The following is a 24448-nucleotide window of genomic DNA, read 5'->3' as shown; positions in this document are numbered from 1 at the left end:
CAATCTGCCAAACAGCACGGAGCCACAATCTAACAAAAATCAAACTGTTTAAAGATCTTGAGAGTGATAAGAGGGAACTTTTCGAGTGGAACAATTCCTCCGTTATCCCACGTCCAGCACAAGGTCGCCCTGATTTGGTAGTTCCCCGAATAGAGGGAGAGGATTTAAAAAATAGAGCCAAGGTTTTTTTTCTATTCTGTAACCAGAGGATTACATGTACTCAAAGAGAAGAGGGGCGTCACTTGTGTGGTCATGCCTTCTGCTGCAGTTATCAGACATTTCAGTTTTACTGAATGAAGTGAAGAGTCATCTGAACTTTTCGATCATATGATGATGTTTTTGGTTTAAAGTCTTTTTTTTTTCCGTCATGTAATGAAAAAGTGGCGCTGAAAGCTTGTCGCATACAAAAATATCACAAACTGGTAACTGTCTTCACTAAGAGGGAGTTCTTCTTCAGTGAAGTCTACATGAGGGTGAAGCTGACCGAGTATTCTGGCATTCATTGTACAGTGGCTGACAATTGCATTGGGTCCCAAGAGGAAAAGCAATAGGAATAGAACAGCCTTATATAGGCAGATCCTACTGACTGCCAACTAGCTACAGGCTCTTATCTTCTCACACTCACACGCACGCACGCACACACACAGTGATCAGCCTCGCATTTTCAATTAGTTTTTCATTTAGTTGTGCATTGTTGAGATTTTCAAATATTTACTGCATGTTTACGACTATTCAGGTTTTCCTTGGACAAATCAATATTCAGTCAAGACTGTATAGTTGGAATTGGATACCTACATGTCAAAACAACCTTAATGACACCTTTGTTTTTCAGCTTGGTATGCCTCGTCCATGGTAAACAAACTGCGAATCCTCAAACTTGTCTTTGACCCGGTTTTGCCTGATGTTAGAGTGATTTACAGTTTCCTGACTGGGTTCTCAATAAATCAACTTCAACTTCAAGGATATCAATGTGAATTATGTCTCCTGTTACCACATAGCTACATAGATTTTTATTTCTGTCCATCAATCATGCCGCACTTTCCACTTTCCTCCGCCAGGGTAAAACACTGACTCGTGAAACTTAAATCAGACACTTAGTTCAAAAATTAAAGTACCGTATAAAAAAGCTTAAAAGTGCTGTACCTCAACCTTCGTAGAAACAATATGGTGAGCTTATTCCTGAGAATGGACAGCAACACACACACACACACACACACACACACACACACACACACACACACAGTGGTGATAGACATGTTCTGGCTGCAGAAGCTTTGACTGTCTTCCAGTTCCCCGTGGATGGGCTGGAAAACACAGTTGCCTCAGCATGATAGGAATACTTTGGATGTGTGTACTGGCAGATCAAAGCGGAGCTGGGTGTGGAGACGGCAGCAGGCGGTAGACTCTCACATGACTGTATTTGACTGTGTAGCCTTCTTTAGCCTATGAGGTAACCTGTTGATGGTAGAAAAGGGATTTCCTATAGCTATATGTAGTACCAATTTATATTGGCAATACAAACAATGATGCTGCCTGGTGGAAGACCCCCCCCCACCCCCCCAAAAAAAAAAAAAAAAAAAAAAAAAAACACTCTTCCCATTGATGTGCAACAGCAGGATGGGATGCTAAAGATATGATTAAGAAAATTCTAAACATAATAAGTGATAAGAGAACATGTTGGAATGATGTCGTCCTGCTGCATTATATCGGTGTTTTAACGTTCCCTTTCCATGTCTGAGTTCCTGTTGGACCAGTGTTTTCAGTGTTGCATGTCCATTGCCTCATGTCTTTGGATGAATAGCACTTCACAAAATCCTGCTGTGGCTTCGCGTGACAGATTTATAGAGGCGCTACTGATGGTGCTTTCTGAGATCACTACCTCTGGCTTTGTTTATATCATTATCTGTAGTTCGTAAACATAATTGTTCACTATCAGAAACAGAGACAGGATCCTCTGGGGCAAATGCAAATTGTCGCTATCAGTCATTAGAACCTGAGCGCTAATAGACGATCACAATCCAGACAACTGTTGTTGTTCTGGATGCTTGCAGGGCTGCGTGCCTGGTCCACACAGGGACAGACCAAATGGCATGAGGCAGGTTGGACAACTGTCAGCTCTTCAGTTTCACTGTGGCATTTATGTACCATCTCTGTACACTTCCAATAAATAGTGACCTTTCGGCGTCAGATACTGAACCTTTAACTTCCTCCTGTCACTCACAGTTTTTCCTCTAAATACGTAATAGAGAAAAATCACATACGCTCGGCATGTAGCAGGATGAGTGCAATTTGAAGGACAGGTGTGTCAAACATATGGACAGTGGCTCAAAACTGACATTTCAGAAAGTCCAATCCTGCATGGATGACCTTGAAAGTGCTTGTTCCTCTGTTCAGTAAAACAAAGGAAAAGGAGAGCATTTTACTCCTAGTTTTCAGTGCTATCATTTTACTGGTCCGGCCCCCTTCAGATCAAATTAGGATGTATGTGGCCACTGAACTAAAACGAGTTTGACACCCCTGGTTTAGAAGCTCGCCATCAGATAACACCTGCCTTCAGACTAGAACGATTTAATGCTTTCATGCTCAATTTCAGCCAAAACAGGTGCAAAGGTGGTCCATTTGTTTTTCTCTGCAGTTATACTGTAGCAGCAGTTTTGTTCCGATGGAAGCCAGTCCTCAGGCAGAGGAGCCTCTCACTGCTCACCTTTGTGTTGAATGACAGTGCTCAAACGGTCTCTGTCATTTGTTGGCTTTGGAGTGCAGGATTAGAATGAGTAAAATGAGCACGTTCGCTGGAGTGGTAATCTTCAGAAAATGGTGATGAAAGCTTGAACTGACCCACTTGAAGCCAGAGGGCAGCACCTACTCCAAGTGAGCAAGTATACTGACCCGTGGTTCCCTAATCAAGTGATTGAATCCTCTCACATTATAATTCATGTTATTAATGTCAGGTGATGAACAGCATCTGTTACAAATGGTGCTCTTGATGAATATTAAATTTCTTTTTACCTGTTATTAAAGGTTGTGATTGGTAAAGGCAGTTTTTATCTTTTTCACAGACACAAAGAGGGACTTAAATGTATGATTTTGCCATTTGTTGAACAAATAAACTCTAGAAAAAGCACTAATATTAAAGCTACATGAAACACCAGCTGCATGAGAACAAACTGTTGTAATCCAGTGGGGATATTCCGGCTCCCAGGTCCAAGACGGTTTGTGCAGCGAGGTGTCGACACAGACACACAGAGACTGGCACACCAGTGGACAAACAAGGGCGGAGGCAGTTATAAATGGGATTTTAATCAGAGATTAATGTCAGTCTTGAGGCTGGGAGCCAATTTAGTTCATTCACCATATCAGAAACGGGAGAACAAAAAAAAAAAAGAAAGAAAGGAAGCTTCCTGCTATAAAGTTGCCTCATTTGCCACATGTTGAAATTGAACATCAAATAAATTTGTAATCAGTGTCAGTGATTTCATTTGGGCCAGAACCACCAAGCTCAGTCCGTCAGAGTTCATTGGTCGAACGGCCCTGCGCCAAGCGGCGTGGCCCCTAAGCCACCCACAGCATGCATGCACAGTTGGACAGCAGAGTGTTTTGATGTTTGACAGGTCTCTCTGGAAACTGAGCTTGGCTTTGTGCGACCGTCTGGCCTGCTGCGGAGGTTATGACATCATCCTCTGGATATTCACACCAGCGTCGACTCCAAGGAAGCAGAAACAGGAGAAGACTTGACCTCCATGAACAGCTGTGTGCCCCCCCCCCCCCCCCCCCCCCCCACACACACACACACACACACACACACCAGCTCAGCCAATCGCATTCGCTGACAGTAAACATGCATGATTTTCTATCCTGTATAGACTAAATGATGAACAGTTCATTCAGTATCATGACACCACTGATTATGTAGAATCTCTGAATATTCACAGAGTGTGTGTTTTGAGTCAAAGTGGATCTCTTACATCCAGCAGATGATATATATGACATTGAAGTTTTAGTTTGGAAGGGATTAAAAGTTACACAGGAGACACTGAATTTAATATTGTAGAATAGGTTAATTTTTAAAACCCTAGTGTTTAGAAAAATCAAGCGTTATCTACTTGGATCTTGTGTAAAAAATTTCAAGGAAAAAGGTTTGTATTCATTTTAGAAAGTCCACAAAGCTTTCTGAAATGTTCTTAACTAAAGGTCAACAACAGACTTAATCCATAATAATCTTTCTGATGTCTAGTTTGATCACTTGTTTAATCTATGGAAGAACTAACTCACAGTGAAGTGAACGTCCATGTCGTTTGAGGAGACAGAGCTCTACTGTCCTCTGGTGGCGACAATGAGGCTCTGAAATATTCTTTGGAAAACGTTTTAGTGGATATTGCCACTTCATGACTGATTTCAGGCTTTATTAAAAAAAAGAGAGAGAATTACAAAATTATCTTAAAAGCAGTTTGTGATAATGCATAATTCATTAAATAAATTGCAAACACAAGGCTGCGGAATGTTATAGTGGTTAATCTTCTCCCCTCATGATGAGATGATGCCTAGGTTGTGCTCGCTGGCCTATCTTTATGGAGCTTGCATGTTCTTCCTGTTCCTCTGTAGGTTTTTCCTGAATGTGCTCCAGTTTGTAAATTATTCTGGTCCACTCTGGAATCGGCTCCTGCGCCTCTGTTCCCTGAGATTGGAAAAAGCAACGAGGAAGTCGGATGGATGGAAAGCACAATTAAAACATCTTGTCAAAGGAAATTATGCAGTTTGTGTTTTTATTTGAACTGAATAGAAACATTTGAGTCATTATTTTCAAGGTTTAACTGGTTTGTCCATTCACATACTAACCATGTCATGTCCCAAAATACAAAGTGTAATAATCCTGTACAGTGCGATCGGTTTTGTGGAAACTAACTAAACAACATGCGAACGCTTTGTACAGTTTCTGTTGTTGTTGACCTGCTGCCGATTAATTTAGAAGTTTAAATTCAACTTTGAGTTTTCAATTTATCTACATCGATCTTGTGGAAAACCTTCAAAGATAATGGTTTTTCTTTATTTCTTCTATGTTTTATAATTTAAAGAAAAAAATTAACTGTTCTTTATGAAATGGTTCTAAAGGTCAATAACAGAGTGAATCTACAGTCATCTTTTTAATAATAATAGCGATTATTCACAATACAAGTAAATAATGTCGTTTGTTAACAGACTGTTGTACTGAGCTATTTTACTTAAACTTTACAATGTAGTTTTAAAGGTTTGTTTCTTTACCTCTGTTTTAAAGTTGACTTTAAGTTTTCAATCTGTAGCCTACACATCATACATTCTCACCTCATTTCACCACAAAACAAGCGTAAACCATACAGAATCCAAACCTTAGAACCACATTCAATCTGTCATGTGACAGATTTGTATTGTTCTTCCAAGACAAGGTCATTAATCCTGAGAAAATCAGATTCAACCTCTATGCAGCAAAGATGCTGTATGAAAGCTAACCCATGTAAACCCAACATTATTTCTTAATATTTTGAAAGGTTAAGATATAAAAGTAACCATGTATAAAACTGTAACCACTGAAATGTTTTTACAATAAAAAAGCATAGTAAATTTCTTGCAAATAGAGCTTCAATATTGGAAAGTCACCAAAACCTGAAAATGCAGTTTTCTCTCACTGCAAGAAAACTTATGACACCTCGCCTTTGCTCTTTTTCTTCACAAGCATGTCAGCGATAGACGTCATCTTGCGCTTCACACCTAAAAGAACAGAGAGAAAGAAAATTGTTTGAAAAGCAGTATTTACTGCAAACATGAACTGGTATCAGTGAAGATGAGAGTTAAAATCAAAGTATATCTTTTGGTAGTACCTTTATTTTTGACGGGGGATTCTGAGCTGGCCGTCTTTTTGATGGGGGACTCGGACTTGTTTTGGGATGACTTTGCATAAGCCTGCTTCATCCTCTGAATGTTTGTCTTACTTATCACCTCATGCTCTACAATGGGACGTGGGTAGTCTTGACCCACAATGCACCCTGCTGCCCGTTGGACACTCAGAGGAGCTTTCCAAGGCTCATAGATGTACTGTTCTGGGAACTTCTTTAAAACAGGAAGGTACTTTCTGGAAACACAGGAAAAGAAAAATCAATTCACATTCAAAGAGCTAAGAATTTGACCCAAATAGAGTAAAGATCTTACTTGATGTAGTCTCCACGTTTGTCTGTCTTCTTCCCAAAAGCGACAGGGGAGTAAACCCTGTAAAACTGGTGGAAGAAGGTGCTTGCTGAGAGCCACTGCCAGTTTCCAGCATTCAGAGCCCAGTCGTGGTCTAACAGATAGTCCTCAAACACCTGTTGAAACAGGGAGAGACAGGTTTGTTTGTAGTCCACAAATTTAGCATTACTTCAAAAACGAACTGCTGCAACAATTTATAAAAATGTGTATGGATATAAGTACATGATATGAGCCTTAAATGTTTGTTTTTTTTAATCCTTTTTTTAAGGCAAAACTAAGCACATGGAACTTAAATGTGCACGCCAAATTTCTGCACCTTCTGGCCCTCTTCCCAACTGATCCACAGATCTCCCCTGGTGAGGAAACAAGCGACGGCGTGTCTGGCGAGATGGTGGATCCAGCCCTCTCGTCTCAGCTGAGTCATGATGGCATCAATGAAGGGGAAACCAGTCCGAGCCTCCAGGGAAACAGTGCATGAATTAGCCACGACACAGGAAATTAGATGATACATCCATTACGTGAGTGATGATACAGTCATTACAAGAGTGAATCACCATCATCTTCCAAATGCCATCAGGTCTTTATTCACTGATTAAAGCTGTGTACCTCTCTCCATGCAGCCAGATATTCAGCGTTTGTGTCCCAGTCCACTTGAGTGCACACATGGTTGCCCACCATCTTGTTGAAATTAGGGATACCCACGCTGGCAGTGTAGAAGAATTCTCTCCAGAGCAACTGGCCATGCAGGGAAACTGGAGGATCGGAGTGCTTTTTCTGCAAAAAAAACCCCAAAAAAAACAACCACACGTAAGATCAGTATCTTTATCTAAATCAAATTTGTTCCTCACTAGACTTTAGCTTATTTGCTGATCAGTTATTGCTTATCACATTATCAGTGTCTACAGTGGCACCAGTGCTGTGGTGTTACACTCACCCCTCGATAGACGTCACTGAGCCTCCACCAGAAGGTTCGGGCCGACAGGCAGCCAAAGGCCACGTATGGACTGAGAACTGTGGTGCTGGGGCTCAGGGAGTTCGGAGATGTCTGAGGCTTCTCAAAGTTACAGACCCACCCCTGAGAAGAACGGAACAGATCAAATGTGTGAATATGATGAAGATGTAGCAAAGCAAAACAATTCAAGTCATCTTTATGTGTGGTATTTTTTTTTTGTTTAGATTAGTGAAACCAAAGAGGTGCTTTCACACCTACTAGTCCGCTAGAGTGGTTCGGTTTGGACATAAATTATTCATAAACGTCGCAGCTGTCAACTAGTTCGGTTCACATTCACACCACTTGTTTTTGCAGATGAACTATCCACTATGACCCTCCTGCCTCTTGGTGGCGCTGTTCACACAATAGTGTGTTTTGGGTGACAGAAGTGAACCCTGATTGGCCAGCATGTGTGATGTGATGTGCCGCGCGGCTTGCTACGGAAGCCGCCGCCGACCAAAAAGCCTTCTCCACAACAGAGCGGACAGGAGCGAGGCTGGTCAACGTTCACACCAGCAGCGGACCGCGCCGGGACCGCACCGAGACCGCCTCCTCGAGGAGGTCTCGGTGCGGTTCTTTGTCCCGGACCAAAACTAACTGGTCTGCTTTCACACCAGCGCGTACGAACCGAACCTGCAGGAGTTTGGGTCTCTAGTCCGCTTCAAGCGGACCAAATGCTGTTGGTGTGAAAGCACCCTAAAGGAGCTCATCACAAAACACAATAAACTATTTCACTTAGCATAAATGATATGAGTTACCTTCAACTTTTTTTTTTTGTAATTCTACAGGATATGGTGGGGGTAGCAGAGGGGTTACTTAGGTTTATAATGGTAAAACTGCGGATACTCAGAAAAAAGATTGGGATTCAGTGGTTTAGGAAATAATCTCCACTGCTAACATTCAAGGTGACAGGATGAATTCACACCCTTCATTTCAGAGCAAACCAGTAGCTCACTCACCGTTCTGCTCATGTGTTCATCCAGCCTTCTGAGAGCCTCTTGCTCTCCTCCTGGAAAAAGCTCCTCTGAGAGTGAAGTATCGTCTACGCCAACATCCTCAAGTGTAGGAATCCCATACTTCTCGTCATGCTTTTCTGAACAAGGTGTCTTCACATCTTAGACAGACAAGATATTGTTTCCTCAAATCGCTGCCAAAACGTCACATTCATATTTTGTAACAGTGCTCAATGGAAGTACTTCCACTGAGAGATACTTACCTTTCATGTCGCCCAAGACTGGAGCAGGAATCGGCTTCTTCGGTGGGCCAAGCCTCTTGACTATGCCTTGAAAACTCTTGTAAGTAAGTGGAGTCTTCCCATTGTTCTCCTCAATAATCCTATGGACACATGACAGACGGCAAATACTCAGTAGAGACAACAGAGAAAATGATGATGTGGCTATGGTGTCAGTGGCGTAATACCTGTCCATATCATAAAGCGTGTGGGAGACTTTGTAGAAGACTTCGACACCATGTTCTTTGGCCAGTGCAGTCACTTTGCTGTCCCGGTTCAGACTGTAGGGCTCCGTGTCGTACTCGTAGGTCAGTTTGGTTACATTCCACTCTTTGAACAGCTTGGGGAACACTTCCTCTGGCTTTCCCGTCACAACGAACAGCCTGAGGGAGGAAAACGCAACACAAAAAGACGCCAGTCTCACCAGCTCAGGCCATCATTTGACAATTGTGAAAATGCAACACGATTATAAATTGATTTATGTTGTACCTGGAGTTAAGTTTCCGGAGACTGCAGTCGAGGTCTTTGAGGGCTCCCAAGAGGAACCTCTTGCGGTTGTTGCCCCCATAGGTACAGTCTGGATCCACGATGAACAAGGGGTAGAGCACCTTACAGTCTCTCAGAGCCGCCAGCAGCGCAGGGTTGTCGTGCAACCTGAGTCCCTTACGGAACCAGTGGATGCATGTGTGAGCCATGACTGTGAACCTGTTGAACATAAATGTCAGAAGCTGTCATGAGGTGAGGGGGTGAACAGACATGGCAGAGGCGAAGGACGACACAGCGGCAGAAGAGAGCTGCAGGGTCAAAATTCATTTTTCATCACAACAGCAGCAGATCCAATGAGGAAAAATGATTCCACAAACAAAGGAACAAAAGCCGTGCTACTGACACACGCAACACTTCCTGCTCCTTCCATTTAATCTCTGAATTCCCACTGGCCTATCAGCTCAGAGAACAGCACAGGTAAAACATCTGAAAGAAATGACCACATTCAATAGTACCTCTCCTTTAGGCATCAGCACTGAAATAACCAGGAAATAAAATATCACATGTTCAGGAAATTCAAATGAAACATTCCATGTTGGGGTACACCTTTAAACCCGAAGAAGCTCAACTTACTGGGATGGAGCTGATGCTTCCTGACTAAGGTATCATCAGAAACAAAAGGCGGAAGTCAGGTTACATCACTGAACTCAGATACACTCTCACAAGTGACATCAAAACAACAACAGCAACCATGTAAAATAAACATGAATTTAAGCGGTATACACACACACACACACACACACACACACACACACACACACACACACACACACACACACATATGCACACATATTAAGTCAATTACTTCAATGAAACAAAAAATGCACAACTGAAATAACCAACTATTGGTTGCATTCTTTGTGGATTAATAAATAAGGGAATCAGAAACTGTATGGTCATTGTATTGGAAGATACAGAGAAATGCAGCAGCAATCACTCAAGTCAGCTACAGTATCAAGTATACTGTATATGAAAACTATATATCCGATTATGTAATAACTTCAACAGTTACCTAAATTAAATATTTTATAAACAAAATATAAAAAAGTTCACTGCATTTCACTAAATGTCAAAGGAATAATGCATTTTACACTTTTAGTGTCAAAAGAGGAGCAAGCTCATGAGTAAGAGCAATATAAAATAGAACATGGAGAACCATAACGTGTCATTCCATCAACGTGAAAAGCGTGCATTTATCTAAGAGAATGTAGAATGTTGCGAAATAAAACCTACCTTAAATTCGACGTCCAAACAATCGCATTTCCTTTGTACGGTTGCTGTTTCTACTGGAAATGCTCGCGTTTGGTAACTCCACGGTGTCTGTGTTACAAAATATGTTACGGTGTTGACAGCTAAGCCAATCAGAGAGCCGAATTCAAACACGCATGCGTGAGTTCAAGAGCTGCTGTGGCAGCAAAGCTCACAACAGTCGAGATAAACTTAATAACAGCGCTAACGTGACCCAACAGGCGTCTGTAAAGTCACCTAAACGCTGGAGGCTGTTTTCCTGGCCTCTCATCGCGGCGTTAAGGTAGAATGTTGTCCGCGAATCTACCCCACAGAACACCGGAAGTCGCAGGACTGACTATCGCACTAAAGACACCAGCTTTCTGTCTCTCAGCACTCAGCAGCTCATCGTAGCTCGCCGTGATCGTATAGTGGTTAGTACTCTGCGTTGTGGCCGCAGCAACCCCGGTTCGAATCCGGGTCACGGCATTGTGGAACAATGTCACGGCAGATGAGCTCACTTTTGATTCACAACAAGCTTTTGTATGAATGAAGAATTTTAAGCGACTTCGTCCATACTATAATGCTTTTTATATAAGTAAATAAATACTATTATACTTTATACTATTCGAAAGTGCATCGAACAAAATGCTCACCTATTCTAGAAAACAAACTGTTGTGGACGAGATAAAGTCTTACACTTGAAACAAGAAGACACAATGTGTATTTCATACAAATTACAAAGAAGAATATATGAGTAGCTTTCTGCATTTTCTATTCCTTCCTCTTCGCATTTTATTGTTGCTTTTGTGTTCTACCACCAGGGGCAGACAAAGTCAAAGAAACGAGCAGGGAAAAGTACGGGTTGGACTATTTCAATGAGACATTTTTTCATTGGATTCAATCAAAAGTGATTCAATCACTGGATATTTATAAATATATTGTGCATAGTTGATTATGAGAATCTTTTCCTTTAAGAACGTTTTAAGAACGTTATTCTTTGAAAAGACATATTTCTTGAATTGGGCCTTTTCTATTTGCTGTATTTGTTTTATTGTGAGTATGATGGAGCTTTATGGATTGCATTAAAAATGTATTCAAGGACATTTTTTTTAAAGTGTGTCTGATTCCATTAAGTAGTTTGCTGAGTAATACCCAGTCAATGCAGCACCCACCCAAGGTCCAATGATTCAAATATCAAGTGACAAATTAAGCATAACCAAGGATTAAATAAATCCAGATATGTTAAGACCTTTGTAATCAGAGTTGAAAAAGGAAGCAATGTAGAAAGTGCTGAAATGGAGAAACAGAACTTTGAATTGTTTTAAAGAATTGATGTCCAGGTTCTTTACACAGCTCTGATGAAGTTTGACTGTGTCAGGTTTTCAGTATTTGCCCTGTGATGGAATGGTGACCTATCCACGTAAACCCTGCCTTTTCTATTGCCTGGGATCAGCTGAGCACGTTGTGAACCTGAATCAGATAATGAAAAAAGAAGAGGGTTGGATGCTGTCAAACATTTGGCCCGCGGGCCAAAACTTGCTCACCAGAGGCTCCAATCTGGCCTGTGGGACGATGACGAGAACTGAAATTTTATCTTAAAAGGAGAACTGTTTGTCCTGGTTTATTTACTGGGTTTACTTACACTATGCACATGGTCCAGTTTACTCTTTCATTAATAGTGGCAGACATACAGTATAGGCTAGCTCTCTCACTCACATGTACTACAAAGTGGGATTAATTTACATCTTGACATCTGGATTGGAAAAACCTGGAATAAGAAGAATATAGCAGCTTCTCCATGGTAAAGTAGGGTACTCTGCAAGGTTTCTCCGTGTTTGAGAGATAACCTGAGAATGTTAATCCTGCTCCATAGTACAAGCCTCAGGTCTTTTTCTAAGAGAACAAAATGGTCGGACATTTGATCTCTTATCCAGATCAGGTTGATATAGCCTGTTCAGGAGCAGGTTAGCTGTTCAGTATGAGTCACCAAACTGGTTATTTTACCATGATAAAAAGTAAAACCAGCATTGTATGAAAAACCCAGCATTAATCTCGGAAGTTACCTCGAAAAGAGAGACTCTTTGCAGTAAAGACCTTGAGACTCTGGAAACAACAAACGAAAGAAGCATACTTGGAAGACAAACCACACTCAAACACTCAAAACAAGTAAACTGGTAGGCTGTTACATGAACTCAATTGTAACATGTTTTATCTAAGCTATAATTTAATGTTTCCATCATGAACATGATAAAATCATGCTACAAAAATCAGGGCTGTGGCAAAAATATTGTTGCAAAAGAGGAACTTAGATCTTTGTTCAGATTTGGGTTGCCAAAAAATAATAACAAAGTCAAATCATTTGTGTTGGTGTTGCAACAAAATTGGAAGAGAAAGCATGTTTGGGTGAAGAAGCATTGTCCTCCTGATGCAACAGCATTTTGTATTTGAATATGATATGCTAAAATTGTTCTTTTTTAATTCAACTTTTAACACACCCTTCTTTGCACTGACACATTTAGTGATTAGTTATTTGACGACAGATTCCTATGTCACGACTTTACTGCTCCAGATGTGTGACCCCTAAAACATTTGTTTTTTTTTAGATATAATGCTGAGAAACTTCTGAGAATCCATTTGGATCTTTGGTTATTATTAAGAAATATTGTCTTCTAGCCATGCAAATGAAGCATAATTTGAATACATGAAGATTGTAGGGGAAATCTGAATAAACGTCGACTATCATTTAAGGAGGCTCGATCAAGTGTCCTCTTTTTTTCCTTTTTGGGTCATTAAAAATATGGAGTCTCTAATCAATGGCCTCGTCAGTCTGCAGGACCTGCATGCTGTTGGACTTGAGGAAACTCCACTGTGATATTATTCTCCGCCATGTGGCTGTAGTCACGACCTTCAGCAAGCCTATCGGAATTCGGGCTCCTGTCGGCGCAGGCGGCAGCGGCTCGGTCTGGGCTCCGTTGGCTGCCAGCCTCGCCATTCAGAAAGCAGCCCGCCCCGCAGCACCGAGAGCGGCATGGCAACGGAGAGTAGACGGGGGGAGAAGGTGTGGTGAGAGGGGCGCTGACAGTTTAACCGGACCAGAGAGCAGCAGCAGCGGCAGCGGCGGCGGTGTCTGCACTCCCCGGTGACGGCACAGACGCGGCAGCTCCTCGGCCACGCGCTGATGAGACGATGCGCCACCGTCGCGTCGCTGCTCAGTCGCCGCCGCTGACCAGGTGTTGGAGCAGAGAGCAGGGACAGTGACAGGGGAGGGGGGCAAACTTGTATGTATGTGCTGTGTGCACTTCTCTCTTGGTCCCGTTCACAGACGATCGAGAAGATGCTGAGCCGACTGATGAGCAGCAGCATCAGGAGTCTGGACAGGGAATGCAACTGCACCGTGAGGCTGCTGGACGACTCGGAGTACACCTGCACGATTCAGGTCAGTGGAGACCTTCCCTCCCGGTGTCTCTGACCGAACCTGGACACGCGCTTTTGGCACGTACAGAGGTGACCAGGTAGAAGGACGCTTTCTTCTTTCAGTCTGCATCTTGCAGAAAAAATTTAAATTGAAGGACATTTTTTTTTCATTAACTAATGTGCAAAACAAGTCAAATAATCAACAGACATCGTCATCTTATCAGTGTGCTGCTGGAATGGCTGCAGTTAAAGGAAAATACATGTGTGGACGTGCCATCATGACCACATTAGGTGTGTGTACTGCGCAGCAAATTTCAAGGATTGTCATTTACCACCAGGACAAACAGTACTTAAAGCTGGGCTGTTTATACTTGCAGCTTGAGGCCCATGATGATTCAGATGCATTGGAGTAACTAATGCCAGTGGTAGAGGTAAAGCATGATGAAGTTGTTTAGCTTCCAGTTAAACATGGTGGATGTATCACAGCTAGCAGGTGTCCTTCAGCCCGACCTCTTGTTTGAGGGCAAGCATTTGCTGTGATGAGACACTCACCTCCAGTTTAGTTGATCAGATTTTCTTTTTCAAGTCAAATCTGTCCAAATCAGGTTGTGTGTGGACAAATTATTTTTCAGAGTGACTGTCAGTCATAAAGATCATTCAAAAATGCTGCAACAAGACCTTATTCATCCAGGATAGCAGTGGATCTCTCAAGGTTTTGTATCAAGGGATTGATATTCTTTGCAAACAAGAGTTTATTTAGTTCTTTATAGCTTACTTAATGGCCAAAACACAAAGAACGACATACACAGGGCATCATTTTTTCTGTTATGCACCATGGCATCAACAAAAACGGTTGATGTAATGCTGTGGGAGAAAAGAAAATAACCTTTTTATTCTTCCTCTAGACTGTTTTCATCAAAGTGAGGGTGAAACATTGTTGACTTCTAAGCTCTTTAAGTACATTTGTTTTGGTGGTATGGGCGCTTGGTGATTTTGGCCGTTTGTTTTTGCTGAATAAGACAATCAGTCGTTTTGTGTTTGATTTTGACACTTGAAATGAAAAGCACTGATTCAAATTGATGGTGAATCCTCCCAGAAATCATGTGTCTGTGGGCCCCACATGGTTCATGGCTGGAGCACCTGGGTATTAAGTGGACATGGGCAAACACTGAACAGCCTAAATAAGACCCTAACCAAGACAGCCCCATATACTGTAGGTTCAATTATGTGGGCTTCCTTTATGGGTCCCAGTTAGGTCAGTAATATGTTTCCATTCTTCTGTTTACCTGGTGTAAATCATTGGCCTTGGATGTTGTGTCGTCTTCATTCAGAAGCATTCTTAGCCTTTTGGTAAAACTAAATAAAACTAAAGCTCCATGTTGGATTAGTCATTCAACCTTTCATTCAGAGTTCTGGTGTCTCTCTTGTTGAGTCATACCTGTTTAAAGCGCCTCTCTTCCATTTCTTGCTGTTTAAATTGTCTTAAAAGTAATCAATTGTTGTATTGGCATGAATGGATGCGAGACATGACTGGAGTCAGTAAACACACTGTAAGTGAGAGAGCAAAGAGTAGACTTGTAGAAGTGATTAATGTGCATTACCTCCTTTATAAATCAAGTGTGTGTGTGTGTGTGTGTGAGAGAGAGAGGGAAAGTGGATCTTTTGTGTGGCTGCTTTGCTTTGAAGTCTGCTGTGTCTGACGTCTAACCTGGTCGTTTACTGTGGGAGCAGTTTTTGATGCTGGTTACTCGAAGGAATTCCGGTGCTCCTGAATTAGAGATGACAGTCCACAAAGGCCATCAACAAGCAGTCATTGCGAAGCGCCGACTGCAAAGAAAAAAGAAAGTCTTTCAACATCTAATAGCTCAAAGTGACAGCCCTCAGGGGACAAATAAAGTTGTAATTTCATTGTTTGTCCTCGTCCTGCCTGTTCCAAAATTAGTATTGCCAACAAGTGTGGAGTAGCATGGTTGCTTTTCATTCATATAATCATGTTTTCTGTGTAACGTGTGGGTGGGAGCAGTCAGATGGCTGTGGCTTTCAGCCCACCATCACCGCTTTCAACTATTTTCATCTTGATGGCTAAAGAAGTGCTTTGCGGTATCTTTGACTTGCATCCAGTTTATCGTCTTTGAGTTTTGACAAAATGGTTCGACCAGCAGGACACCGGGTCAGTTTTTGCCTCTGGTCTGATCTTGGAAAGAGATGGTGTGTCTTGTGTTTTGTGATGAGTTGTGTTTGCTAGAGTGCTGCCAGCACTTGTTCCCCCTTGACTCGTATGACGCTCCTTCACCCGAGAACAATTCATTGTGCTTGGCTGTCAGGATATGCTGATCCGATACTTTCAGAAACTGAGAGCACACAGTAGGGACCGAAAGCTTAACTTCTAGTGGAGCATCTATTGAGAGGATTAGCTCTGTTTTGGCATATTTCATCACTTCTACCATGGGAAGTTGTGGAATTTGTGATTTTTTTTTTTCACACTATGAGCCTTTCGAAAAAGCACGAACTGAAGCATAAATGAGATCACCGGCTTAATCAGTCCTCTATTGTTTATAACAGCACCGTCGCTATTAATTTGCTGGCAAAACAATGTGTGACACAGCATTTAAGGAGCTGAATTGAATTCTGTTTTACAAAAAACATCCGTAGAGCTACATAAACAGTGGTGATTCCAGTCCTGCACAGAGTGCGTTATGGTGATTTGTGTGTCGAATGGCAAGATTGAGGGTTTCACTGGAAATGAGAGAGCGTGGCTGCTGTCCTTTCTTGGACACCTCTGAGATGTGGCCTAGAATAAAGGGTCTCACGGGACCTGGGCGCGGTCACACTCTTCATTTAACTCAATTAGCTTTAACCTCAAACTGTTACACAAAAATAACATCACTTGGGAATGATGATCGTTATGACCTTGATAAATGGAATAAAAAAAAAAGAAAGAAAATAAAGTCTTAAGTTGCGGTCAGCAAGGTGAAGGTGAAGCTCCCAGGTCTCGTTTCTAACATGGACATGAGGCCACCGCCTGCCAGGTTTACCCACCTCCCTATTTCACAACCAGCACACATGCTGGCTCCCTTCAATCACTAGTAACACTGTTGCTGATTACATCAAAAGCCCTTGATCCACAGGGAGACTCATGTTCATTGATCTCCAGTGCTTTTTCAACACGATTCTGCCCTTCAAGATATTCACAGGCACCTCACATCCACAGGTCGCACTACAAACTTATTGGTCTCAATCCACAGACGATGCACAGCGCTGCTCCTGCATGTGGAACATTGGGCATCGGGCTGTTCGGTGTGAGGGCAAGCGAAGGGCCAGAGCGTGGCTGTGCTGGAGTGATGATCAACTCACCTGCTGTGGCCACATCAGAAACAGACACGAGGTTTTGAGGATAGTTCTTAGCAACTGTTTTTTAAGCGTCTCCTTTTCAAAATCCAAAAATACTAAGCTCATAAAAGATACTTGCATAAGCTGTTGTCAAATTTGCAGTTGCGCCTTTGGATTGCACCAAGATTATAATCCAGATGTCCTTAAAAAGATTTATGAGTGAGGAAGCCATCAGGTTCATGTGCTGCATCTACATGAAGGATGAGGGGCAGTGCTGCCACCATAGGGGAGGTCAGTCACTGCTCGCCACCTTGTCATTCAGTTTTGCTAACAGGAAATGCACAAAATTCTGCTGGAAAGTTCCTACGGCTTCCCAAAAGTAGCTCCCCCTCCTCTCAATCGTCTGTTGGCTGGCAGGCACTACTGGTGCCTTGCTAACTTACCCATTGGATGTGGTGCATGTGAACATGGCGGTCACTGCTAATTGTACAGTAACAACATGCTTCTGCCAAAAAAGGTGTAAAAACTTCATAGAGCTCCTCTCTCTCTCTCTCTCTCTCTCTCTCTCTCTCTCTCTCTCTCTCTCTCTCTCTCTCTCTGGATGTCATCCCATACTCAGAGATTATCTTTTTCACTTATAAAACCTTCAAAAAGACGACACACAGAAAAAAAACAGAGTGCTTTGATCAGAAGCATGACTGTCTAAACACAACACTGGTTGTCATCATTATTTAAAAGCATTTGTATGCCAGGATTTAGAAGAACATTGGAGCAGGAGTAGTTAGGAGTAATTTGTGTTATGATTTGGCAGCGATGCAAAAAATTGAATGAAACAATATCTGAAAATCTGACTCTTTTGAATTATATAGTAACTTTTTTGGTGGTCCTGCAAAGATTTGGAGTGTTATGACAAATGAAGATGCTACCACTTTCTGTGAGTTCATAAGTAGATTTTCTAGTTGAATGTGGCTAATGTGCATCTTGGGTCTTCTATCTTTCATACTTAAACTGTTCTACGATGAATAACTAACATGTAACATGAGAATTGAGAAATTTCTATTAGTGGCTTTTAAAGAGATCAGAATTTGTTAAAGTAAAATTATTTCAGACCAGACTGATTATAAGCCTTGAATTTGTATAAAGAGTGAAATGCTGAACATATGATAGACACTTTTGTATTTAATATACATCTATAAGAGGCTTCCTCAATATATGTATTCCCTGCTATTAAAATGAACTCAAATTTTATATATTCAATTTTTTTTACTTGGAAATTCATTCAGGGAATTTGTGAAGCTTCCATTCAGTCATAGACCACTATCCAGAGAGTCATGCTTTCATACTACATGTACTATCTGTTCAGGCTCCTTGTTCCTCTGAAATTAATCACTGTAATTAAACCGACGCACCAATAAAGAGATTATTTAGGCCTACATTTTGTTTGGCAGCTATACCCTGGATTCCTTTGAATTATGTAAGTAAGCTGTGTAAGTAAACAGCCATGGTCTGGGACTGTTAATCAGCTGTGTCTCTATAGATTTGCCGAAAAGCCTCCTCTGTCTGACATACCAGTGAGGTGCATTTCATGAGATCAATATAGAAACAGTAGCATGGGAGGAAGTCACCAGTCATTCCTAAGGTCTGACTAGCGCCACTCATAAAAAACCAAATGTTAAAACTTTATGCTCATCAAAACTCATCCCGCAGCAAAGTTTTATGTTAGTAATATCTTGTAAACCAGAAGCTGCATATCAGAAAGTGGAAGCCATATGAATGCTAGAATAGTACTGATGCAGAGAGACGAACCTCATCACTGTGAGTAAGTGGTTCAGTCACCTGGCACCGGCTCAGATCCTGTAGAGCTCACTAATCAAATTAGGAGTGTACTTTTGGAGCCAAATGCACAACTTGGAAGAAGCTCATCTCGTTTGCGTTGCGAATGCATTATTGAAATAGGCTGCTCTCGTCTCCAAAGTGGTCTCGCTGCACTTGTATTGTTTTCCTCTTGCTGTGTGCTGCTAAAAACGGAATGGAGCTTGTAACATATTTTATTTTGGTCTGCTCTTCTAGTCATGTTGTCCTCACTGCCATGCTTCCACAATAAAGTAGCAAAAGTGGTTTGTTTTACAAATGCAGGAAAAATCATGCCAGGAGAATCAGCATTTCTTTGACCAGTTCAAGGAAATACTTTTTGACTATAATGTAAAGAAGACTGTTAACGCGGGGGATGGATGATATAACAGTGAGGTGTGCACTTGTTGGTTGTGACAGAAAATAACAAACATATAAAGAGCTTTCATAGTGTTTCCTTCATTTACTCTAGCTAATTTGAGTTATTAGTGAGGATTTCTCTGACAAGAAAAAGAAACCGGACAAGTGTTTTTTTCTGCACATTGTCAGTCATACAAGCAACTCTCTGTAATTGGGCACAATGTTGCCTTCAACTAAAATATCATGTCTGCATGATAATAAGCTCATTGCATCTGACAGTGAGTGTTGAATTCAAAGTGCAGCTGAACTTGTTGAGATTGGAATATCAGTGCATTTCCAGACGTATAGCTTTCAACTTGGAGACCAAACTTTTTGTGTGAATTTAACTTTATGGAAGTCGGTTGAGTAGTTTTGACATTTCACTCAGAAGTGTAGATATCAACTTTCTGCTGAACAAGTCAGGCAGTTGCACACATATTCATAATATAGCAGCAGTAAATGTGTTGGCAGAATGTCATGGTCATCCAGCAGTTGTTAAGGTAATAATTATTGTGTCCATGGAATGCAGTGTAAAGAAAAAAAAAGACAAAAACAGATTTTAGTTGTCGTCAAAAAATAAACAACAGATCAATCATTCAACAAATTAGACATCCTGATATCAACTCAAAATTTATAGCTCATTTGAATTTGGGGGGAGCAGTGATGAAAATTACTGGGAAGCAGCATTGAAAGCTAAAAAATTAAGGATTAGTAATATAAACAGCTGAAGTGGCAGTTCATGATCAATCAGGTCAATGTGACTGTGGCTAAAAGGTTCATTTTGGAAAGGCAGAGTGAAAAATGAAAACACAAAGCATTCCATTTTAATTTGCAACAACTGATCACTCTCCCTTCACAAACCTCCTTTGTAATTTGGATGGGCATAACAAGAAAGATGAGATGAAAAAAAATAAAACTTATATTTAACACAGGATGAATATCAATTTTTAAAACCGTTTTAACAAGGTTAATAGAATAAAACATAACCTCCTTGCAAGAGGTAATTAATTGGAAAACATCCAACCCAAAAGACTGAAGCAACCTGCTGAGAGGCTGCGGTTGACTGCATGCAGTTTCCTGATGATTCCTCGTCAGCCAGCGAGGGACCTGCAGTACCAATGAGAGAAACACACCATACAGGTCGCTCAAAGTAAAAACAAACCAAAAACAAAACCTAAACAAAATTCTGAAACCTCGGATTCCTTCTGATTTAGCATAGATGTTTGAAGTTGTGGTGAATCTGTTCAGCAGCAGATCAGTCTTCTTTGAGTGTAAAACTTCCATGTGCAGAAAAAAGGAGCTAAATCTGTCATGATTTCGAGGGATGGTTTTTTTTTTAAGAGTAAATGAGAAACTATTTCCAAATTGGCTCACACGCCAGACTTCGTGGTGCTACACATAGCACCTCGATTAGTGTTGGAGGTGTGTTCAGTCACCCTTCCCTGATAAGGAGTTAGCATCCAGTTTCCATAGCATAGTTCCTGAAAAGACCAATGAGAATTTCACCTGACGTCTGTACGTTGAGCCTGTGGCTCACAGGCACATCACACAGACACAGCTTTCGTCCCGTAATAATAATCCACAGACTAGGATTGCTGGCCCCCTAAGTAGATTTATTTCTAACCGGTAAAGGCTTAATATAGAATAAAAGTGGGGTGTGCTGCTTTAGACGGAGACGTTGCTTATCTGCCTCGCCGTGAAGCGGCGTGCCGCCCCGCTCAAATCTGCCATGCGACGTGTCTTTCTGATGTGAAGGCGCGCTGCTAAATAGCCTGTTAATCCTTAATGTGGAGAAGGGGTGAGATAAGCCCTCAAGGCTTTGCTGTGCTTTCAGACCGGGACGTTTGGCTTGTTGGCCGTGACAGTTATGTGCTTGACTCCTGCAAAGTCAGGGCGACTGCCCCAGTGTCACGGACGATCCCCCTCATCATGTGATGTAGGATCGCAATCTATAGGTGGACTGAATTTTAAATCCAGATGCTTGACACTCAAGTTTGTGTAATTGGGTTATATAAAGTGGGACATGACAGAGGATGTGTCACATCAAGGAAATTAACAATGATTAATCTCAAGTGACACTAATTGCAGAAATTATGAAGTGATGTGACTCTTAATGCTGGAGCAGTTTTAATCACCAGCCTTTTAACGTCACATATCACAGAAGATAAGAAAATGAGTGTTTAGTGGAATATTTATGTTGCTTTTCCTGGCAGTATATATTACAGTGTTGGCAATGCTTTTTATTTACAATTTAAATGGTAAATTATTTGTGGGGAACATGCATTTGTAGGATGAGCAGCAGACCTGAGTCTGTGATTCATTTAATAACGTCATGAGTTTAAAAAATGAGATCATTTTGACTTAATTATTATAGCACTTAGCCTTTCCTGGAGGCATCAGCCTCCCTCTTCCCGTACCCGTGACCCGATCACCAACTGTAGGGGATAATAAAAGAAGAAAAGACAAAAACAAATCCTGAGTTTTGGGTTGATGCTGGAGTGTTTTGGGCTTGCAAAGAATGTCACTTTTTATTTTGGGATTTTTTTTTTTATTGAGAGGTCATGTGACGCACAATCAGCAGTCACTTGCCTCTAACCTGATGCTTCTGGTGTTGCAGCGGTGTGTTTGGATTGTCTGTACAGCAGGCGATTCAATTTAGTGACAAACTGATTTTAGTGTGAAGGATCTCGCTTGCTTTGTGTTCAGTGTTTTTACCTGCCCCTCATTTGATGTTTCTTTCATCTTCCTTCTCTTTTTGTTACTTTGTCTCCTGGCTGGCCTCTTTATTCAGGCAAAAGCCCCTCTTTGTTGCTTTTCACTTTCATTTCTCCTCTTCTTCTTTCAGTCCCTGCCTGTCCTGGCTCAGTAGGGAGCACTGCAGCTGAGCAGATTAATGAGCTTGCCCTGAGTGAACCTGACACCGATAGACGACACAGCAAAGACACACTATACGTGACAAAGCGATAAGGATGCTGGAGGGAGACCTTTCACTCAAGGCTAGACATTACAACTTTTGCTATGCATTTAAAAGGCTCTAAATGGCATACTGAGTCCATATGTTGTCGTTGCATGTTGCAGGATGTCTCTCAGGAAGTCTGTGTTGGAGGCTCAACCCTCCACTTTGTTCAAGACAGAAATATTCCGCAGGATGTATGACTTCAATATTTGTGCAGATATCGATGGTTCACAGTTGCTGATTCATACGTACTCTTGGTACACACACGTACATGGCGGGTAACATCAATTTTATATCCAGCATTTGCACTTGGAAAAAAAAAAACTGTTGTAGCTTTGGTGCACAGGTACATTACGGCCTCCGTAGCCAAAGATCCAATCTCCCCTTCCTTTTCACCATTCCTTTACCAGGTCTGACTTTATTGTTCGATTATACCAAAGTCTAAAAGTAAGGGAATAAATGTGCGTGAGCAAACAGCATGGACTGCTTTTTTCCTCTTGCTTCCCTTTCACAGTGGTGAATTACATCTCGCAGGAAGTCAGTGTGCTTTTGCTGAAGCCTTTGAAGCTTTTAAGAATAAAAATATGAGAAGCAAGTGTGGAACACAGTGTTGGGAATCTGTCTGCAGCCTGCTGACTCACCAGGGTGCTCAAGTCCAAACACGCTCAGAAGGAAATGAAGATGCGGCTGCAGAATAGTAGGTCAAGTGCACATTGAGTCAAACTGAGCTTCATCAGCGCAATTAAGTTTAAGATCACGTCTTCGAGTTTCTGCTTCACTAACCATGAATATAGAGTGAATATACAGACAGGAATACATTCATATTCTGTCTTATGAAATGAATGCAAATGAACCAACTCTGTGACATCAGAATTCATAATGAAATATCCAAAAGTACTGAACAGCTATATATTATGCGTATATGTATTATACATTATCTGGCTGCACATGATTTAAAATGGCAATAAATTATGTCTTGCATATAGATTTGATAGTTCCTTTATCACAATGGTGAGACGAGATATCTCAACACATCAAGAGTCCTGTTTCTAAGCAGCACAACAATTCAAAAGCACCTTTTTGCCGACAATAATGAAATCCCTTTTCAAACAGCTTGTGATATGAACAAGATGTTTCTCAGTTGAAGTCTGAGAATATTTCATGGCTGTGGAGCTACACGTAAGTCTTAAAAAAATCACTCAAGCTTGGTGCATATTAAAAAAAAAGCAAAAAAAAACTCACAGGTAAAGTTTGGAAGTCCAGACTGAGTCCAGCAAGTAAAGTTCGACAACACTGGCAAAGAGCAAGGAAGACACAGTGACATGAAAACAGGCACAAAAAATGCAAAACCCCTCATAGATGCACTGTAGACTTTCTGGGATTAGCTTCTATTCTCTGGGAATGCAGTGAATAATGAAAAAGATGTTTATGAGTCACACTGTGCCTTCATTCTTGCTGTTCTGAACTTTCTAAGTGAACAAATGGATTTTTCTTCTCTGTGAAATGTCATTAAAGACATTGTGTACCTTTCTCCATAGTAACATGTTACTCCCTCCGATTTTTTGAGGGCCTCCACTCCATCTGTCAATTTCCACTGTTACATTCATTGTCTGTATGTCCTCCAGCAGAGAATTCTCCATGGGGCGGTTCAGGAGAACAGTTTAGAGTCCAGGATAAATCCCACTGTGTGTGTGTGTGTGTGTGTGTGTGTGTGTGTGTGTGTGTGTGTGTGTGTGTGTGTGTGTGTGTGTGTGTGTGTGTGTGTGTGTGTGTGTGTGTGAGAGCATGTAAAGTCCTTCTTCTGGCCTGTAACGTCTGTAACGCTGTGTCTTCTTGCCGTTCTCTGGTAAAACAGGATGAATGCAGAATTTGTCTCTGTGATTGACGTATTTCAATCTTTGTCACCCAAATGGTTGATGACACTGACCTGCCTGCAGGAGGCAGCATCCTGAGGAGAAAACACAGGAAATGAGCGTTAGCTTCACGTTGGCTGTCACATCATGCTGATACTGCTGTTTGTTGACAGCTCATCTGCATTTAGAAGACACCTCCATGTCTTCCTGCAGCTCCATTGGGTCCTGCAGCTTCTCCAGCATCCAGGATGGAGAATATCCAAATAGCTTCAGGTGGAGCACCAGGACTATTAGGAGTTAAAAGAGAAGCAGATGAATCCTGGGGAAATCAGGCTGGAGTCCAGAGTCCAGGCGGGCTTCATCAGGCCGACACTGTTTCCAAAGTCCTGCAGGGTCGAGGCTCTGCAGGCTGGAGTTCATATAGCAGGTCT

At 41.6% G+C, this 24448-nt stretch overlaps 2 protein-coding genes and 1 non-coding gene across 4 annotated transcripts in view; 2 read left to right on the top strand and 1 right to left on the bottom strand.

Moving 5' to 3' along the window:
- LOC115391751 (FERM domain-containing protein 5-like) overlaps positions 1-24448 on the top strand; it is an 89021-nt gene that overhangs the window by 2338 nt on the left and 62235 nt on the right. Inside the window, exons 1-2 of one of the 2 annotated variants that reach the window (XM_030096133.1) lie at positions 10431-10441; positions 13481-13650. In XM_030096133.1, coding sequence (XP_029951993.1) covers positions 13495-13650 — 156 coding nt within the window. In that variant the 5' untranslated portion in view covers positions 10431-10441; positions 13481-13494. Of the gene's footprint in view, positions 1-10430; positions 10442-13480; positions 13651-24448 lie in introns of those variants that run through there. The other variant, XM_030096216.1, reaches the window with a different exon arrangement.
- Positions 4517-10325, bottom strand: cry5 (cryptochrome circadian regulator 5). Its single transcript, XM_030096340.1, has 11 exons — positions 10218-10325; positions 8928-9143; positions 8627-8821; positions 8424-8542; positions 8167-8321; positions 7151-7291; positions 6823-6990; positions 6533-6673; positions 6181-6332; positions 5853-6103; positions 4517-5742 (listed from the first exon to the last, which is right to left on the bottom strand). The coding sequence occupies exons 2-11, from the start codon at positions 9131-9133 to the stop codon at positions 5672-5674; spliced, it is 1599 nt and encodes a 532-aa protein (XP_029952200.1). The 5' UTR covers positions 9134-9143; positions 10218-10325; the 3' UTR covers positions 4517-5671.
- Positions 10629-10700, top strand: trnah-gug (transfer RNA histidin (anticodon GUG)). Its single transcript has one exon. It is a non-coding gene; the product is annotated as a tRNA-His (tRNA).

Source organism: Salarias fasciatus, chromosome 1 (assembly GCF_902148845.1).
Source record: "Salarias fasciatus chromosome 1, fSalaFa1.1, whole genome shotgun sequence".
Classification (NCBI taxonomy): Eukaryota; Metazoa; Chordata; class Actinopteri; order Blenniiformes; family Blenniidae; genus Salarias; species Salarias fasciatus.
This window is presented reverse-complemented; position numbering and strand designations above follow the sequence as displayed.

Bases quoted from the DNA above. Each gene is read 5' to 3' on its own strand.
- cry5 (XM_030096340.1), bottom strand. From the start codon at position 9,133: ATGGCTCACACATGCATCCACTGGTTCCGTAAGGGACTCAGGTTGCAC. The intron at 6,991-7,150 runs GTGAGTGTAACA...TTTTTTTTGCAG, and splicing joins TCAGTGACGTCTATCGAGGG to AAAAAGCACTCCGATCCTCC. The intron at 6,104-6,180 runs GTAAGATCTTTA...CTGTGTTTCCAG, and splicing joins AAACGTGGAGACTACATCAA to AAAGTACCTTCCTGTTTTAA.